General features: G+C 35.4%; 2 protein-coding genes across 3 annotated transcripts in view; both read right to left on the bottom strand.

Moving 5' to 3' along the window:
* The window catches only part of GOSR1 (golgi SNAP receptor complex member 1), a 77309-nt gene that overhangs the window by 9231 nt on the left and 49824 nt on the right, over positions 1 to 18254 (bottom strand). For both annotated transcript variants that reach the window (XM_037808936.1, XM_037808937.1), the window contains exon 7: positions 5622 to 5651. In XM_037808936.1, coding sequence (XP_037664864.1) covers positions 5622 to 5651 — 30 coding nt within the window. The remainder of the gene's footprint in view (positions 1 to 5621; positions 5652 to 18254) is intronic.
* LOC119513587 (orofacial cleft 1 candidate gene 1 protein-like) lies at positions 14025 to 15349 on the bottom strand. Its single transcript, XM_037808938.1, has one exon. The coding sequence runs from the start codon at positions 14929 to 14931 to the stop codon at positions 14521 to 14523; it is 411 nt and encodes a 136-aa protein (XP_037664866.1). The 5' UTR covers positions 14932 to 15349; the 3' UTR covers positions 14025 to 14520.

Below are 18254 nucleotides of genomic sequence, written 5' to 3'. Positions count from 1 at the left end.
CCAGACTGATCACCCACTGTGAGGCCTACCACTCAAAAGTCCAAACACCCATGCAATCAGAATGAGTTTCCAATCACTGAGTTTTTTTTTTTTTTTTAAATTCAGTTTTACTGAGATATATTCACATATACAATCATCTATGGTATACAATCAACTGTTCACAGTACCATCATATAGTTGTGTATTTATCACCCCAATCTATTTTTTGAACATTATCCTTACACCAGAAAAAGTAAAAATAAGAATAAAAAGTAAAAGTAAAAAGAACACCCAAATTATCCCTCCCCCACCCTATTTTTCATTTAGTTTTTTGTCCCCATTTTTCTACCCATCCATCCATATACTGGATAAAGGGAGTGCGATCCACAAGGCTTTACAATCACACTGTCACTCCTTGTAAGCTACACTGTTATACAATCGTCTTCAAGAGTCAAGGCTACTGGGTTGCAGTTTGGTAGTTTCAGATATTTACTTCTAGCTATTCCAATACATTAAAAACTAAAAAGTGTTATCTATATAGTGCGTAAGAGTGCCCACCTGAGTGACCTCTCAACTCTATCTGGAATCTCTCAGCCACTGAAACTTTATTTTGTTTCATTTCACACCCCCCTTTTGGTTAAGAAGATATTCTCAATCCCAAAATGTCGGGTCCAGATTCATCCTCGGGAGTCATACTCTGTATTGCCAGGGAGATTTACACCCCTGGAGTCAGATCCCATGTAGGGGGAGGGCAGTGAGTTCCCCTGCCGAGTTGGTTTAGCCAGAGAGGGCCACATCTAAGCAACAAAGAGGTACTCACAGGGACACTCTTAGGCACAATTAGAAGCAGGTTTAGCATCTCCTCTGCAGTAACAAGCTTCATAAGGGCAAGCCCCAAGATAAGAGGGCTCAGCATACCAAATCGCCAGTCCTCAATGTTTCTCAAACATTGGGTTTTGAAGCCTCACCCTTTAATATGAGCAAAGAGCCAAGAATCACCAGATGCCTGAAGACAGCCTCTAATATAAAAGGCAGAGACCCAAATAAACCAACCAATAAACAGAAAAGTGAATCTCAGAAAACAGAGGCAGTGCAAGAAGCTCAAGAAACGTTAAAATCAATTTGTATTTACTGTCTTTAGAGAGCTAAAAGATACCACATCCATGAAACGTGTTCACATTCATGGACCCTTAGGAAAGATTCACGTAAACTGACAAAAGATGAGTAGAAGGACAAATTGAAGAAATTTCGCAGAAAGTAAAACAAAAAGATAAATGGAAAAAGTAAGAAAGGTCAACTCAGAAGGCCCAACATCAGACCTTTTAAAAAATTGTAAAAAGAAACAACAAAGGAAAAAAGAGAAGAATATAATAAATTATAAGAAAATTTCCCAGAACTGAAGACAAGTTTCCAGAGTTTATAGATTGTAAGCCCATCCAATGTCCAGTGCCATGGATTGAAAAAGAGGCACACTAAGCTTATCACGGTGAAATTAAACACTTACAAACAAGCACTGAGGAGAAACAAATGATCCTAAAAGCTTCCAGAGAGAAAAAGCATGCTACACACAAAGGATCATAAATTTTAATTTGGCATTAGACTTAAAAAGCAATACTGGAAACAATGCCTTCAGAAATTTCAAAATTATTTCCAACCTAAAACTCTATACCTAGCTATACAATAATAATGATGAAGATTGGTGGAATAAAGACTTTTTAACACATGAACGGCATAAAAAATTTACCTCCTGTTCTTTCTTAGGAAGTTACTAAAGGATGTGGTCCTCCATAATGAGGGAATGAAGTAAGGAAGTTGAAGACTCTGAATCCAAGAAACAGGTGTTCCAATAAAGATTATTTTGGAATAATGATGATAGGAGGCACACTGTCGGGCTTAGATGTGAACAATATTTATATAGTTACGATACTGTAGATACAGAAATAACTAAATTGGTAGGAAAGGGGGAGGGAAATGTGTATATCTATAGAAGTAAATCAATACTTTCTAAAATGGAAAAACAAAAAAAATGATACTCTGTAGCATACCACTTAGACATGTGGAGGTAATACTAGAAGAACTAAAAGAGTTCGAAATGTTATAGCAGTTATCACTACCTGATATTTTAAATTAATTTTTTTTCCTTTACCACTCATTCATTCATTTAGCAGATACTAACTGAGAGCTCGCTATGTGCCAGGTACCAATCCAGACATTGCGGATAAAGCTTTGAACAAAACAAAATCCCTGTCCTCATGGAACTTACATGTCAGTGAGCAGAAATAGGTCATAAACAAATTAACAAGTAAAATATACAGTACAGTAGATGACAGTAAGTACTGTGAAGAAAAACTAAACAGGTAGTAAGGATAGAGAGTGCTGGGATGGCCGGGGTGGGGGTGGGGTGGGACGGCTGAAGTTTTAAAAGATGGTCAGGCAAGGCCTTCCTGAGAAAGTGACATCTGAACAAAGTCCTGAAAAAATGATAAGTGATTTGGACCAGAAGTGGGAGCAGAGGTGGGGAGAAGCAGAAGGATTCTGGATGTATTTTGAAGATAGAGCCAACAGGGTTTGCTGATGGATTGGATGTGGGGTCTAAGAGAAAGAGCAGAGTTAAGTAGGACACCAAGATTTTTGGACAGTGCAATTGGTGTGTAAGCTCCATGTTCATTGTTATATCCCCAGCTCCTGGCACATAGTAGAATCTCAATAAATATTAGCTGAATAAATGAAGGTTTGACTCTGGTGAATGGAACCAGAGTGGGGAGGGAGGGAGGGACATGAGATTACTGTTTTTGTTATTAAAGGCATATTGTATTGATAAGACAAAAATTAAGTTAAAGAAGTAATCTTTGCTCAGGAAATATGAAATTGCACAATTCAACTTTACAATACAATAAATTTTAGATCCCCCAAAAAACAAAAGAGCACAAGAAGAAGGGTCAAATTAACAACTTCCCTTTGTCATTAGTTCTCATCATTCTTATTAGATGTATGTCTATGACAGAATATGATATACTTAAAATGTGGTTGGTTTTAAAATAAAATTACTTTATAAGGTATTTTTAAATGGGTAATATAGTCTCTTGTATAAAGTGACAGAATCCAAACTAGGCAGAGAAATCTTGAGAATCTTTAAATCATATATGGCTCTATTTTTTAAACTGGACCATCAACCTCTCCTGTGCACTTTGACTCACAAGTGGATAGAGAAGATTAAAAAATAATTTCCACAAAGCACTTTGTATTCCTTGGAGAATCATCATACATTATGTTATTATCTTGTTGAATATGCATGATTTCCAGTACCACATAAAGTATATCTAGACATACTTTCCCATCTCATTCCATCACTTGGAGTCAAGCTGAGTCAAGTGTAGGCTGTTGTTATTTCAAGGGTCAAATACTCAGAGGCAAGACAAAAGCTCCAAATAATATATAATGCTTTTAAAATGATAAATCATTGATGTACTTACTGGAATTTCAACCTTCTTACCTGTTCTGATAACTAAACTCAGCCTCTTACTGTTTCAACAATAGATAATACTAGTTATACATTTAAAGTTTAAGAATAAGTTATAAATATTAAAATATTAGTTCTTTCCAATAAATTGATGCCAAAGTCTATACTCAATTGAATACATATTTTAAAAATGTAGCTCCAAAAGGAAAAGATAATATTTTACATTTGGAATATGTAAAATAATTATTTGACTAAATTTTATATTATCCGTAAGTAAACAGAACTAGCTTTATATTCAATGGAGTTTCACTTGTGATACCTATTATATTTTGAAACAAAGGGAAATACGGGAATAAAAGACTTTCTATTTACAAGTGTGTTTGTTTTTTTGCTTTTTAACTAGCAAAATAATAGCAGCAGTGACTCAATGGTTTTCAAATTTTCCCATTCTTTGAAGTACCCAAAATTTTACGCCCATATTATCAGACCTAAATAGGCCAGGACTGAATTGCAAAGGCAGCCTGAACCTGGAAGAAAAGTAAGAAAGGAGAGGGAAACAAAAGTAAGCAAGAAATGAAAAGGGTCATGGGAAATTAGGAAGGAGTCTCAAAGGAGATATTTCAGTCAACAATTAGGCAATTCTGTGAAAACTTTATTCAGATGGAGTGTGTGCAGTTAAAACAAAATTCTAAGACATGATTAACTGCATATTATTATAAAATATTACAATGTATTAAGATTAGTACTAAACAAATGATAGGAACATATTATACCCATTGAATAAAATGAGAATCCACAGGGCCACAAATATTGAAATATTTAGGGGTAAAAGGACATCATGTCTGTAACTTTCAAGTAGTTCAGAAAAAAATTTGTGAAAAAGCAAATGTAGTAAAATGTTAAAATTTGAGGACTCTGGGTAAAGGTCAGTGAGAATTCTTTGTACTATTTTGCAACTTTTCTGAAGTCTGAAATATGTGAACTTTAAAAGAAAAAAAATTATTATTAATTCAGCTACATTTACAGATTACCTACTATTATTAGCCAGCACAGTACTATGCATTTTACTCACATTCTCTTTTATCTGTACAACAATCTTGCAGGGCAGGTATTATCAATCCCATGTTTTCAAACAGAGTAAGAAAATGAATGCTCCAAAAGTTAAAGGAAATTACCCAAGAGCAGAGATCTAATGAGTAGCACAAGCAGGTTGCAAACCAAAGCACACTCTAAAGTTTTGAACGCTTTCTACAAGGTAGTAAATATGTTATATTAGTGGTTTAGAGAGAACTCTGGTCTGAGAGTTGAGGCAGACTTGGATTTAAGAATTTAAATCCTTAATACTATTTATTAGTCTTGTGATCCTGGACTAATTACTTATCTTAATTGCTTTTCTTTGGAGATAGGAATAATGCTTGGTCCCTATCTCCTGGGTTACTGAGAACGTTAATGCATGTAAAGCACTTCAGCATAGTACCAAGGCCTATAGTAAGAACACAATGTCTATTGTTCCCTAAACTGCCTCTATATACTTTTTTCTACCTTTCCTGAAAAGGAATGCATTACACATTGCTGATTCCAAAGGGGAGAGATCCTACCTAGTTAACTGATTTTTTTACCGCCATAAAACAGATACTTAAAAATTCATCAAGCCTACAGAATAAGCCGTTTAGACCACCAAATACATGTCCTTTACCTTAAGCAAGAAAATATACTATTTCAACATTATTACAGATAGTACTAAATATTACTGCAGTGGATTTTTCTATAGCTGCTGTAACAGAAACCAAATCTATAAAAACTGTATGAATAAGAAATTTACCAAATGACAGGTTTAAGACTGTTTTCCATTAAAAAGTGAAATTTAAAAAGTTGAAGTTGAAAATATTAAGAATTTGATAACTGGAAAAATTACCCTAGGTAAAACAGTACAATTCAAGTAATTTTGGAAAAAATATATTTGTTTTTAGATATATTAAAATGTTTGGGGCTCCAAATATCTCTTACAAGAGAAGGATGCAATAAGAAAACATTACCTTTTAGAGAAATTCTCATCTTTAAGGAGGATGAATTGCCTTTAACCTGAGTTCAAAGGTTTAACTGATATGTTCATTAAATTCATTAAAGAAAACAGAAATAAAACAATAAAGCAAAACAAAGTAAAACAAAAAATTATTCCTACCTTATTGTTTCTTCTATCAGACGATCTGAGCTACAAATAGAAAGAAAATTTGAATTCTGGAATTATTATAGGCACATTTAAAACTTGCAGTTAATTTTTCTACATTTACAGACAGAAAAATGATTAACTTCTTGGGAAATTATGTACACAGAATACAAAGACTTTCAAAAGCACCTGGAGAAAATTCTGGACTCTGAAATCAATTTAATTTATTCACATATATAATTTTTGTGTTTTTTTTAATTTGTTAGCTTAAATTTTTTTTCCCACAAAGATATCTGATGATTGAAGTTAGAGCAGTTTTAATAACAGCATATGGAAATGAAAACTCTCTTTAATCTAGATAGCTCAGAGTTGTCACCATCATCTTTCCAAACTAAAAAATTACAATTAACTTGTTGAGACAGGACAGGAAAATACAAGTATGCTGTCCACAAGTAGTAATTATTTACACTTAGAGTTCCTTCCTATAGTTAAACCAATTCACTGCTTACTACACTTTAGAATTCGGGAATCTGAAGAAAGACACCAAATGCACCTCTGATCTGTAAAATGTTTACTTTTATACATCACATATGGAAAGAAACAAACAAAAACACCACATTAGGGGGAATTTATAGGTAGCTAACTTTGGTAAAAGTGCAGCTTTATATTAGAAAGTAGGAAAACAAACCCCCAGACATCTATCTCTATGTGGCACAATGCAAGGTATGCAGCAGGTACCTGAATAAATACTTACATTTTTTTCCTAACTACTTTCAAAAAGAATTTCTAAGTTTATTTCTATAAACTAATAAAATTGAAGTTTCAATATAAAGTAGTAGACCAGGGAATCTAAGTTACTGCACAAAACAGGTAACAAAGATGAGCTTTAAAAATGTTTTAAATTTTAAAAATGTCTTAAATACCTTACATAAATCCTGAGATAAAGAATTTCAAAAACTTGCAAAGACAGTGAATGAGTTAAGAGCCAGACTACGTGGGCTATATGATTTTAAGGAAGTTATTCCATGCCTCAGTTTCCTAATCTGTAAAATGGTAATTAAAAATAGTAATACCTATTTGTTAAGAGGATTAAAGGAGTTTATATATCCAGTGATTTGAATATACTTGGCACATAGTAAGCACTAAGTAATTTCATTATTATTAAAGCAGTTTTTCAATAATTACAAACTGATTCTAAATCTGAGCATAAAGTTGATATAAATATTCAGCTAAACCCATTGCTCTGGTGAAATCTATTAAGTATGTATTTATTCTGTTAACAAATATGAACCGAAGTGCCCTTGGAGGGTACTGGGTCAGGCAGAGGCTACAAAGGTAAGGCATTAACCTCAATAGATCTTGCAATGGAGATAGACAAAACATAAAATACTAACAAGAGGCGACTTAGTAAAGTGGTTACAAGATCACAAAAACTAATGCTTAACTATATCAGGGTTAATATTGCCTTGTTCAACACAATGGTTTGGCTGACTGTCCTCATGAGGGCATCAGTTAATTACAGAGTAAAAAAATAAAGATATTTAAAATCCCAGGTAGTATAATATGAATATAAATTATTCTATTACCAAGCTCAACAAACTAGTTCTGTGCTAACAGCCTTAATGAAGATAAAATCACCAATTAAATGAACTACTAAATTGAGTGCAGAAGAGTAGGTAATCTACTGATTTGCTAATTTTGTTAACACAATCATAGCTAGTATCTATTGAGAGCTTATTATGAGCCAGGTACTATTCTAATTACTTCACTTGTTTTAACTTCACCCTCACAAGTCTATGAGATTGATTCTACCATTATTTTATCCATAGTTAAGGAAATTAATGGTAGAATAGTCCCCCTACTGTAGCAAAAATCTATACCCTGAGGTTCATTCCATCTCTCTATTCTTCCCCTTCCCTCTCTCATCTGGCAGAACTGTTTCATAGCCTACCTCTTCACAGTCTTCCTCTTCACTTGGAATGTTATCATCATTCTACACAATTTAAACAGCTACAGAGGACAGAATACTTATACTCTAGACTTACAGTTCCTTGACCCTTTTCACTCCAAAGAACAAACACGTGAACAATCCTACAATTTCTTTAGGCTTTCTCATATTTGGTAACGTCTCCCATTGTCCACAATCATTCAATTCTCATTTTAATAACAAGGTAAAGGGCTCGCCAAAAGGTTCCTGAACAATTAAATAACTTGGAATTACACACCACAGCTAAGTAGAGTTTAAACAGGAATGTAAGGCTGGCTCAGTATTTGAAAATCAATGTAATCCACCATATTAACAGGCTAAAGAAAAAAACCTGCATTATCCCATACACCGACACACACACAAAAAAAGGCATTTGATATAACTACATCCATCCATGAGAAAAACTCTCAGAAAAATAGAAAAGTGGGGAACTTCCTCAACTTTACAAACAGCATCTACAAAAAACTTACAGCTAACATACTTGATGGTAAAAGACTGTAAGATTGGGAACAAGGCAAGGATGCCTGCTCTTGCTATCTTATTCAACACACTGCTGGAAGCCAATGTAGTAAAGCTGGAAAAGGCAATAAAAGGGACCTAGACTGTAATGGAAGAATAAAAATTGTCCCTTATTTGCAACTGACAAGATTGTCTATACTGAAAATCTCAAGGAATCTACAAAAATCAATTGTATCTATAAAAATAAATTGTATTTCTTTATACTAGCAATGAACATGTGAACACCAAAATTAAAAATATGAAACCGTTTAAAATGACCTGAAATACTTAGGTGTAAATCTAACAAAATCTGTACAGGACTTGAATGTCAAAAACTATAAAATGCTGATGAAAGAAATCAAAGAAGATCTACATAAATGGAGAGACATATCATGTTCATGGATTGGAAGACCTGACATAGCAAAGATGTCAATTCTTCCCAAACTGATATACCGGTTGAATGGAATTCCTAGATAAACATAAGTTATATTCTAAATTTTATATGGAAAGCCAAATGAATTAGAATAGCTAAAACAATTCTGAAAGAACAAACGAAAGGAATCCATTTACCCAATCTCATGACTTTTATCATATAGCTACAATAATCAAGACTGTAGTATTGGCAGAGGGATAGAGATACAGACCAATGGAACAGAACAGAGATACCATAAATAGAGCCACACAAATATGCCCAACATAAAATTAACCATTCTAAGGAGTACAATTCAGTGGCTTTTAGTATATTCACATTGTTATGCAACCACCACTTCAATCTACTTCCAAAACATTTTCATCACACCAGAAGAAAACTGTACTTATTAAGCAGTCTCAACTGATTTTTTAATGCAGTTTTATTGAGATAGGTTCACACACCATATAATCCATCCAAAGTATACAACCAATGGCTCACAGTATCATATAGTTGTGCACTCATCACCACAATCAATTTTAGAACATTTTCATTACTACCAAAATAAATAAATTAATTAAAAATAAAAAAAAAATAAAAAATAAAACCCCAAACATTTCATACCCTTATCCCCCCCTCCGTTATTTATATCTTTTGTCTTTATTTTATTACTCATCTGTCCATACACTGGATCCAAGGATTATCAGTCTCAAGGTTTTCACAATCACACAATCACACGATAAAAACTATACAGTTATACAATCATCACCAAGAATTAAGTCTACTGGATTACAGCTCAACAATTTCAGATATTTCCTTCTAGCTATTCGAATACACTAGAAACTTAAAGGAATATCTATATAACGCGTAAGAATAAGCTCCAGAATGACCTCTCAACACTATTTGGAATCTCTTAGTCACTGAAATTTTATTTTGTTTCATTTATTTTCCCCATTTTGGTCAAGAAGGCATTCTTAATCCCATGGTGCCAGGGCCAAGCTCATCCCTGGGAGTCATATCCCACATTGCCAGGGAGATTTACACCCCTGGGAGTTATGTTCCACACAGGGGGAGAGGTAGAGAGTTAATCTGCAGAGTTGGCTTAGAGATACAGGCCAAATCTGAGCAACAAAAGAGGTTCTCTAGGGTTTACTCTTGGGCTTATCAATTGATTTTTTAAAAAGGTACAAAAGCAATTTGGTGGACGAAGGACAACTTTTCAACAAATGGTGCTGGAGCAACTGGATATACATAGATAAAAAAAAGAACTCTGACCTAAGTTTCACATCTTATTAAAAAATAAATTCAAAATAGATCATGGACTTAACTGTGAAATGTAAAACTATCTAACTTATAGGAAAAAAAAAAATGAAAAAGACTTTGGGATCTAGGACTAGGCACAGGATAGTTCTTAGACCTGACACCAAAACCATGATCTGGAAAAAGAAAAATCGAAAGACTCTGGGAGAAAATGTTTGCAAACTACATATCTGACATAGGACTAGTATTTGGAATATAGGAAGAACTCTCAAAATGTGACAATAAAAAAATTGAAAAATAAACAGTCCAATTCAGAAATGGGCAAAAGACATGAAAAGACATTTCAACCAGAAAGGTTATATAGATGGCAAATAAGCTCATGAAAACATATTCAACATCATTAACCATAGGGAAATGTAAATTAAAACCACAATGAGGTATCACTGCACACCCATCAGAATGGCTAAAATTAAAAAGTGACAGCACGAAATGCTGGTAAGGATATGGAGAAATTGTATCACTCATACACTATTGGTAGGAATGTAAAATGGTATAGCCACTCTGTAAAACAGTTGGCAACTTCTTAAAACACTAAAGATGTGACTACCAGATGACCTAACAATTGCATTCTTGGGCATTTATCCTAAAGAAATGAAAACTTATGTTTATACAAAAACCTGTACACTAATGTTTATAGCAACTTTATTCATAATAGCCAAAAACTGGAAACAACTTAGATGTCCTTTAACATGTGAATGGGTTAATCAAATTGTGAAAGATCTATACCATTGAATACTACTCAGCAATACAAAGGAATGAATTCTCGATACATGCAACAACCTGGATGAATCTCCAGAGAATTATGCTGAGTGAAAAACACCAATCCCAAAAGGTTACACAATGTACCATTCCATGTACATAACATTCTTGAAATGACAACACTATAGAAACGGAGAAGAGATTAGAGGTTACCAGGAATTAAAGAGGGGAGGGGAAGGTGGAAGTGGGTGCAGCTATAAAAGGGCAACAAGAAGGTTGTTTGTGGCGATGGAAATGTTCTGTATCTTGACTGTATCAATGTCAATATCCTGGCTGTGATATACTGTAATTTTGCAAGATGTTACCAATGGGAGAGGCTGGGTAAAAAAATACATGGGACCTCTTTCTTACAAAATCAAAACAAAACAAAACAAAACACACACACAAAAAACAAACAAACAAACAACAACAAAAACAACCAACTAGACTAGCTAATAAACTAACCTGGCTACTCGACTTTAGTTAGAAAATAAATTCATTGTATTTTGTATTCAAAGACAGTGTTTCTGAAGAAATGAGGCTGAACTGGCCACTAAGGAAAAATTTTCTATTTCATCAGATATAAAGGAAATTCTTTGATGTTTGCGACACACAGATATAACCCCTGTTTTATGTAACGAGTATTTTCCTTAAAAGGTATGCTCTCATAAATGACATTTTGGCCAATTTAAATCATATTTTAATGTAGTAAGACTATTTTCAATTCGTAAGAATTAAATTCAAGGCAAACACTCATGCCTCAATTTATTTTTATTTTTTTGTGTAAAATTAGATTTTCATATACGAGAGGTTTTCTTAGAGATAGCTTCTCAAATTGCCTAAAGTCTCCAAGTCCTTACTCATTCTTGACTAAGTCCCCCATTGAATAAACACCATTCATTCAAAAGCATCCTGGGCTGTATGGTATAACTCAGCTACACAGCAGCTCCATAAAGATGGTATCATGTAGTAAAAATTGAGTTTAAAATTGCTTTCCTTTGGAATATAAAATATATAATCAAGTGGAATTATCCTTCTTAAACAGGTACTTCATAACAGCCAAGAGGCATTCCATAAAGTCATCTAGAGCCTATAATTAAGCAACAAGTTTCTGTTTCTCTCAAGACCAATTTAAACAAGCTGAAAACAATGAGCTAAATTTCATCACTAATTATTGTGCTGAAGAATAACACTACATTTAAATAATAATTCTCTCAGATAACACCTAATTAGAAAAGTAGGTGAAGAAGTAAATAATAAGCAGATAAGCAAGTAAATAATAAATAAAATTTAAAAATCAGTCCCCATGTAAACCATAATAATTGATGAGGTCTCACAACCCACCAGAACATTTACCTCAAGCACTGTAGTGATACACAGTGGTCTTTCACTTACTCACAGCTAACCAGAGTGGCCCTGAACGTCTATGTCTTAGTTGTCTCTATGTAAATACCTCTCAAAACAGATTAACTAAACACAATTAAGTTGCAGTAGGGTACATATATGTCATTTTAGTCCTGATATAATTTTATTTTACAGATAAACATTTGGAAAATACAGAAGAGCCAACCTGAAAATAAGAAACCATCTGTAACCTCTTCTCCATTAACATTAACACTGTGACATATTTCCTTCCAGTTTGGGTAGATCAAAGAATATTTTACTTGCTTTTCTCATGATTTATTTAGCACAGAAATTTTGTTTTATAATCACATGGAGTTACCTGGGATAAACTCAGAATTCTACCCAGTACAAGGAGAGAAAAAAAGAAAATAAAACCTAATTAATAGTAGTGAGATGCTGGAAAGTCACTTTCTCCTTACACATCTTCAAATTCCTTACCTATAAAATGAAGAGGATGAAAATTACCTACCTAGCCTAGAAATGGGAGTAGAACTGTTTTAAAAATTCTCTTTCAATTCTTTTTCTTTTTCCTTTTTTAATTCAATTTTATTGAGATATATTCAGATACCATGCACTCATACAAAGCATACAATCAGTTGTTCACAGTACCATTATATAGTTGTGCGTTCATCACCAAAATTAATTTTTGAACGTTTTCATTACCACACACACAAAAGTAATAAGAATAAAAATTAAGTGAAAAAGAACAATTAAAGTAAAAAAGAACACTGGGTGCCTTTTTTTTTTTTTGTCCCCATTCTTCTACTCATCCATCCATACACTGGACAAAGGGGAGTGTGATCCACATGGCTTTCCCAATCATATTGTCACCCCTCATAAGCTACATTGTTTAACAATCATCTTCAAGATTCAAGGGTTCTGGGTTGTAGTTTGATAGTTTCAGGTATTTACTGCTAGCTATTCCTATTCATTAGAACCTAAAAAGGGTTATCTATATTGTGTGTAAGAGTGTCCACCAGAGTGACCTCTCGGCTCCTTTTGGAATCTCTCAGCCGCTGAAACTTCATTTCATTTCACACCCCGCTTTTGGTCAAGAAGATGTTCTCCATCCTGCAATGACGGGTCTAGATTCCTCCCGGGGAGTCATATTCCACGTTGCCAGGGAGATTTACATCCCTGGGTGTCAGATCCCACGTAGGGGGAAGGGCAGTGCTTTCACCTGCCAAGTTGGCTTAGCTAGAGAGAGAGGGCCACATCTGAGCAACAGAGAGGCATTCAGGAGGAGACACTTAGGTACAATTATAAGCAGGCCTAGCCTCTCCTTTGCAGTAACAGTCTTCCCAAGGGCAAGTCTGGTGATAGAGGGCTCAGCCCATCAAACCACCAGTCCCCAATGTCTGGTGAGCACATCAGCAACCACCAGGGTGGGGAAACCCAACACCCCTGCATTCTCCCCCAGCAACTCAGGGGGTCTCTGCATATTTTTGCTTTGTTTTGTTTTTCTTATTCCTTTTTTTTTGTTTTGTTTGAAATGTTTTTTTTATTGTTTAATTTTTTGATAAAAGTTAAAAATAGTAAAAAAAAAATATTAACTGTCAAGAACTTGAACACATCTGATTAATTCTTACCACAAACAAAAGAAGTTCAAATTCACATAACTCATAAATACCAGAACCAAAGACAAAACCCACATCCTCTAATACCAAATCTGAGGCTCTCTCCTGTGCATATCATGCTGCCTTGGGTGTTCCCAGAACTTCCTGACACCACGAACCATTGTAATGAATCACGACAACCTTTGCGCTGCTTTGGGCCTCCTGCCATTTCATGAGCGCCTACCTTGAACTAGACTCTTTATGGATGGACTCATGTCATCCTCTAACAGTGTAATGGCGCAGATAGCATTTCTTCTGATTTATGGATGAAGAAACCAAGATCAGGGAAGGTAAGTGACTTGCCCACGGTCCAACACATTGTAAGTGGCACGGCTCAACCACAGGTCTAATGGCAACACTCAATCTCCTTCCTCCATGAAGTTCTCTGCTTGCCCCTCCATCAGCACTTGACTTCCTCTCAGTTATTTGTTCAGTCAGTTGAGGTTACATTTCATGTAATTTAAGACATATAGATTAGCAAATAGTGAGGATCATGTTTCATTGTCAGAAGGGAACAGTGGCCACATTTGTGAAACACTTAAATTCTCTTGAATGTTTTTATACTCTTTCCTAATAATGATGTGGCAAAAATTCAGACTTGATTTCAACTCTTATTGGGCTCTCGGACACTGTGCTGACCCCTTGCAGGTAAGCCTCAGACCAATCCAGCATGTGAGCATTCTGCTTCTCAGCTTAGCTTTTACAGAATGAGGATATAAAAAACAAAAGCCCTGTAATCTTCAAGGAATCCAACTACCTGTTCTATTTTAATAAAGAGGTAACAAGCAGAATTATGTCTATCTGAGCAAATCTTTCAAAGTGCTCAATGTAAGAAGGGAAAGCTTCTTCAGTCTCTTTGTGGTTTTCACAACTCTCATCAGAACTCATCGGCGCTTCAGAATCCAAAGTCCCTGACTTGATGCTCATATCTTGGGTTTCTTCTCATCCAGTCTCATCAAGCACCTTCATTAACTGATTATAGAGAATTCTATCATCAACTTGTAGAGGTGCCTTTCTGCTGATCTCCATCCCACACTGTCTTGGGTTTATTTCCCCATCTATCAGTGGGTCAAAGTAATTTCTGCTGTATTCATTTCCTTTTGCTTCAGCAGAGGCTGGCAGCCAGAGTTTCTGCTGGTGAGCTACAAGGGTCCTATCTGGCATGTCATGTCTAATAACTTCCTCTTCTGAAGTCTGATATGCTGAGAAATCTGGGCTGCTCATGTGAAAAGCTGGATTTACAATGCCCTGTGTAGCTTCTCTATCTTCTTTAACCATCAAAAATTCAGCCGACTTGGATTTCTTCTGCTTAGTTTGCTTCAGAGCCTTCTGCTGAAACTTGTCTCTATCCATGTCGTTGGCTCCTTCCTCTTGGCAATGCACAGATTTAAATCAAGTACCTTGCTCAGTTGTTCACAAAAATGTTTAGATCAATTTCACTGCTTTCAAACTTTCTGTAGACAAGTGGCATGGATGTATTACAGGCTTAGGGAATGGTTGCAGAAACAATCAAAGGCTGACAGCAACGCCACAAAGCATTTGAGGGACACAAGCCTCCACATCATTACCGAATGAAAAGTTTGAGGCTGGGGAAAAGTTCAAATCAAGGCATCATCACTTGCTTTCTTCCTAAAGACTGGTGGATCTAGGGATGGCTGCTGTGAACCTTGGTTCTTAGTTTGTCACTTGGCAAGATACAGCAGTGTCTTCCTCTCTCTTCTGGATTCACTTATTTCCAGCTTCTGGCTTCTCCTTCTGTGCTGCATATTTTTTTTCATTTTTTTTTTTAAATTAACTATTAACTATATAAAAAAACTGAAAAAAACTTAACAATAAAAAAACATTTCAAACAAACCAAAACAAGGGAATAAGAAAAAGACATCTAATCTAATATAAAACTACATTACTTCCAACACGTTTCTACTCTACCCTAAGAAAGTAACTTAATATAGTAACATTTCTGTGAAATTGTTCCTACCATACTCACTAGAAATTAATAAAACTTAGTCATTCCTGGGCATTCCCAGAATGTTAAATTTACCCACAATAGCTCATATCTGTTCTTATTGGGTTATTGTTCCCCCTTCACTAATTACTCTCTATTGCTAGGTCCCCTACATTCTACATTATAAACCATTTATTTTACATTTTTCAATGTTCACATTAGCGGTAGCATATGAAATTTCTCTTTTTGTGCCTGGCTTATTTCGCTCAGCATTATGTCTTCAAAGTTCATCCATGTTGTCACATGTTTCATGACATGGTTCCTTCTTACTGCCGCGTAGTATTCCATAGGGTGTATATACCACATTTTATTTATCTATTCATCTGTTGAAGGACATTTGGATTGTTTCCATCTCTTGGCAATTGTGAATAATGCTGCTATGAACATTGGCGTGCAGATATCTGTTCGTGTCACTGCTTTCAGATCTTCCGGATATATACCAAGAGGTGCAATTGCTGGATCGAAAGGTAACTCTGTATCTAGTTTTCTAAGGAACTGCCAGACTGTCTTCCAGAGTGGTTGAACCATTACACAGTCCTACCAACAATGAATAAGAGTTCCAATTTCTCCACATTCTCTCCAGCATTTTAAGTTTCCTGTTTGTTTAATGGTAGCCATTCCAACTGGTGTGAGATGGTATCTCATTGTGGTCTTAATCTGCATCTCTCTAATAGCTAGGGAAGCTGAACATTTTTTCATGTGTTTTTTGGCCATTTGTATTTCCCCTTCAGAAAACTGTTTCTTCGTATCTTTTGCCCATTTTATATTTGGGCTGTCTGTACTAATGTAATTGAGTTGTAAGATTTCTTTATATATGAAAGATATCAGTCTTTTGTCAGGTACATGGTGTGCTGGTTTGGATGTATTATGTCCCCCAAAATGCCATTATCTTTGATGCGGTCTTGTGTGGGCAGGAAACATATTGCTGTTGATTGGGTTGCAGACTTTTGATTAGATGTTTTCATGGAGATGTGATCACTGAACTGTGGGTGAGATCTTTCATTGGATAATTTCCATGGAGGTGTGGCCCCGCCCATTCAGCATGGGCTTTGATTAGTTTATTGCAGCACTATATAAGCTCAGACAGAAGGAGCTAGCTTTGCTACAGCAAAGAGGGACACTTTGAAGAACGCACAGGAGCTGAGAGAGGAACTGCAGTTTACAGAGACATTTTGGAGAAGGCCTTTCAAAGCAGACTTTTGCACCAGAGAAGGTAGGAGAGGACAAACACCCCAGGAGCAACTGAGAGTGATATTTTGGAGAGAAGCTGAAGCTAGAGAGGAATGTACTGGGAGAAAGCCATTTTGAAACTAGAACTCCAGAGCAGATACCAGCCACATGCCCTACAGGCTAACATTCTCCAGTGAAGGTACCCAACTGTTGATGTGTTACCTTGGACACTTTATGGTCTTAAGACTGTAACTGTGTAACCAAAAAAACCCCCCTTTTATAAAAGCCAATGGATTTCTGGTGTTTTGCATTCCAGCAGCATTAGCAAACTAGAACACATGGTTTCCAAAAATTTTTTCCCATTGAGTTGGCTGCCTCTTCACCTTTTTTGACAAATTTCTTTGAGGTACAGAAACTTCTAAGTTTGAGGAGTTCTCATTTTTCTATTTCTTCCTTTGTTGCTTGTGCTTTGGTTGTAAGGTCTAGGAAGTGACCTCCTAACACAAGGTCTTGAAGATGTCTCCCCACATTATCTTCCAGGAGTTTTATGGTACTGTCTTTATATTGAGGACTTTGATCCACTTTGACTTAATTTTTGTGTAGGATGTGAGGTAGGGGTCCGGGTCCTCTCTCATTCTTTTGGATATGGATATCCAACTCTCCCAGCCCCATTTGTTGAAAAGACTGTTATGTCCCAGCAGTGGCTTTGGGGGCCTTATCAAAGATCAGTCGGCCGTAGATCTGGGGGTCTGTGTCCGAATTCTCAGTTTGATTCCATTGATCAATATGTCTGTCTTTGTGCCAGTACTATGCTGTTTTGACTACTGTGGCTTTATAATAAGCTTCAAAGTCAGGGAGTATAAGTCCTCCCATTTTGTTTTTCTTTTTTAGGGTGTTTTTAGCAATTTGAGGCAACTGACCTTTCCAAATAAATTTGATAACTACCTTTTCCAAGTCTGCAAAGTAGGTTGTTGGAATTTTGATTGGGATTGCATTGAATCTGTAGATGAGTTTGGGTAGAATTGACATCTTAATGACATTTAGCCTTCCTATCCATGAACATGGAATATTTTTCTATCTTTTAAGATCCCTTTCTATTTCTTCTAGTAGAGTTATGTAGTTTTCTTTGTATAGGTCTTTTACAACTTTTGTTAAGTTATTCCTAGGTACTTGATTTTTTTAGTTGCTATTGAAAATGGTATCTTTTTCTTGAGTGTCTCTTCACTTTGTTCATTTCTGGCGTATAGAAACATTACTGACTTATGTGCATTAATCTTGTATCCTGTTACTTCGCTAAATTTGTTTATTAGTACTAGTAGCTGTATCATCGAATTTTCAGGGTTTTCCAGATATAAGATCGTATCATCTGCAAATAATGACAGTATTACTTCTTCCTTTCCAATATGGATGCCTTTTATTTCTTTGTCTTGCCAGATTGCCCTGGCTAGCACTTCTAGCACAATGTTGAATAACAGTGGTGACAGCGGACATCCTTGTCTCA

The sequence above is a fragment of the Choloepus didactylus genome, chromosome 18 (assembly GCF_015220235.1).
Source record: "Choloepus didactylus isolate mChoDid1 chromosome 18, mChoDid1.pri, whole genome shotgun sequence".
Taxonomy (NCBI): domain Eukaryota; kingdom Metazoa; phylum Chordata; class Mammalia; order Pilosa; family Megalonychidae; genus Choloepus; species Choloepus didactylus.
The sequence above is the reverse complement of the archived record's forward strand: the minus strand, read 5'-3'. Positions and strand labels throughout refer to the sequence as shown.